This window comes from Alligator sinensis, unplaced genomic scaffold (genome assembly GCF_000455745.1).
Source record: "Alligator sinensis unplaced genomic scaffold, ASM45574v1 scaffold1416_1, whole genome shotgun sequence".
Lineage (NCBI taxonomy): Eukaryota > Metazoa > Chordata > Crocodylia > Alligatoridae > Alligator > Alligator sinensis.
In genome coordinates this window covers 576594-579085 of record NW_005842714.1, presented here as the reverse complement: position 1 = coordinate 579085, position 2492 = coordinate 576594, and the positions used below count along the sequence as shown (strand labels likewise).

The 2492-nt window shown below is 41.9% G+C and overlaps 1 protein-coding gene across 1 annotated transcript in view; it reads left to right on the top strand.

Annotated features, from left to right (window-relative positions):
- The window catches only part of CREBBP (CREB binding protein), a 190440-nt gene that overhangs the window by 1558 nt on the left and 186390 nt on the right, over positions 1-2492 (top strand). The window contains exon 2 of the mRNA XM_014524970.1: positions 6-84. Within this exon, the coding sequence (XP_014380456.1) occupies positions 6-84 (79 nt within the window). The remainder of the gene's footprint in view (positions 1-5; positions 85-2492) is intronic.

Genomic DNA, 2492 nt, shown 5'->3' with positions numbered 1-2492 from the left:
TGGAGGAGAACTTGCTGGACGGGCCGCCCAACGCCAAGCGACCCAAGCTCAACTCGCCGGGCTTCCCCCCCACCGACAGCACAGGTGAGCAACCGCGGAGCCGGCACCTGCGCACCGGCCTCGCAGGCGGCTCCGGGGCCGCGGGACCGGGCTGAGGCTCGGAGGCCGGACGGGACCGTCCCCCTCGGGGCTCGCCGCTGAACAAAAGCCCCCGCTTCTCTGGTAGTCGCCAGGTCTGCCCTGCCTCGCGGCTCTAAGCTAGGGGATAAGTCCGGGAGGAGCCCGACAGCCCCAGACCTGGCTGGAGAGGTGCCCCCCCCCCGAGCCTGGCTGCCCTGTCCCTGCAAGCCGAGCCGGCCCTCACGGAGGCCAGACTTGCCAGATCCCCATCCCCTTCTAGCAGAGCTCACTGGTGGCTGGCTCGCGTGTCCTCCAGCTGTGGCCGCTGCTCCAGGACCGGTGACGGTTTCCCCAGAGCTTGGCAGGACCCAATGGAAGCGAAAAGGATCATTCCTCCCTGCCTTTGCTTGCTTATGCCCTCAGATAAAGGTAAACTAGAGGTGCAGTTGATCAGAATTTGAGGATTTCTGTAGGGAGCTTTGGAGCCATGTTGTCACTGCCATGGTCCAGGGATTTCTGTACTTGCTCTTGGAAGACTTAGTGGTGTCTCAGCTTGACCTGCATTTAGACAGAATTATTTGTGCCTATTCTGTGCATTTTACTACTTTGTCAAGACCACATAGTTAGCCAGGGAGCAGGAATAATACCTCCTGAGCAGTCATTATGTGGCGTAAATGTGCCTTCATCCATTGGGAAGTGCGTTTGAGAACCAGAGAGATTTCATTCACAGTAACTACTTCTGAAAGTTTTTGGCTTTGACTATATAAGTTCTTTACATTCTGGGGAAAGGAAAAAAAATGTCAAATTTCCCTGTTTAAAATTACCATTTGCTTGTTTGGTGTAAAGAATTTATGTTTTCCTATACTTACCTTTGTAACTGTTATGACCTGGTTCTTAACTGAAAAGTTGGGTCTTACAAATAGTCACCTTAGTCTGCTTTTGTGCATTTTCCTATAGAAATGTGCAGGTATCTTATGCATGCCAGTTGTATGATGTCTTGTGTATTGAAAATGCTCACTAGTCTCAAAATATGTACACTTCAGCATAGTTGAACAACATAGTTGTAGTTTTTGCAGTAATTATTTATCACAGTAAAAAATATCTTTGAAAATCACGTTAGGAAAAGGAGAATACTTTTCTATTTTGAACAGATTATTTTACAGTTTATTTTTGTAAACTTTTATGTGCATGTGTATAGTTTGAAATTTAGGGTAGTATCTGAAAAAGCAGTAACAGACCAAGAAGGCATGTTTGACACCCACAAGTCTATGAAGGCATGTGAATGTTTAGTGAAAGGGACTTTAATTAAGCCTGATGCTTTTTACACTGAAAAATTATGCTGTAAATGAAAGATTAGGTGTACTGCTATTTCAGCTTATTTACTATCTGTATTTGACTATGTAGTAGATACTTTTGCCATTCTTCTTTCATATAATGTGTAGCAAAGGGAGGAAATGCTTGAAAGATTATAAATGATTCCAGCTTTTTCTGCAAATAACTGGATATCATGTTGAAGAAGAGTGACATATAGTGATTTTGTTCACTATATTCACATATAGTGAATTTCTATATTCACAAGTGTGAATATAGAAATTATAAAATGAACTGTGGAACCAAAGAAAAAAGGAAATCATTTCCCCTAATTTCTCATATAGTTGTTATAGCGTGTAATCCTGGCTGGTAAAATAACAACTTGAAACACTGACTTCTGAAGTTAATAGTTTCTCTTTAGAATTGGGACACACTAAGTTATGTCCCAATTCTGCAAACACTTAAGCCTGTGAGTAGCCTCAGAGAACTCCTTGACAGCAGTGGTGTGAAATGTTTGGAGAGTTGAGGGCCTTGGTCCCTCAACAGTGATGATGTCAGAAAAGTCATTTTTCTCACATGTACCTTAATAGTGTCTGGTCAGCATCTAAAAATATTCATAGCGTAATACTTCTGAAAAGTTTGAATAGCATTGGTTTTATTGTATCCTTGGTATACTGAAAGGTTTTTATTCCATCTATCTTTGAGTTATCTTTTTAATACTATTTGAAAGGTGAATGAATGTTTCCACATGGGATAACGGGTTATTAAAAAAAAAAAAAAAAAAGGTGTTCATTATAACGTTTTACTCAAATTCTGAGCCTAAAATGAGCTCTTGCCTGTTGTTTTAGTAATAGAACCTTGTGTTGCAACCTGGAAAGTTGTCTTTGATCACAGTTGTTTGGACAAATAAGTTTGAGCCATGTGCTCTTAAAAGCAATAGGCTGTGTAATGTGTAACACTCAATTGTATTTAGTGGCATACTTTAGCTGTTTGCTGTGTCCTTTTGTGAGAGATTAAAATTGATTCAGGTGTAAGTAATGTAAAGCTCAATTGTGCAGTTC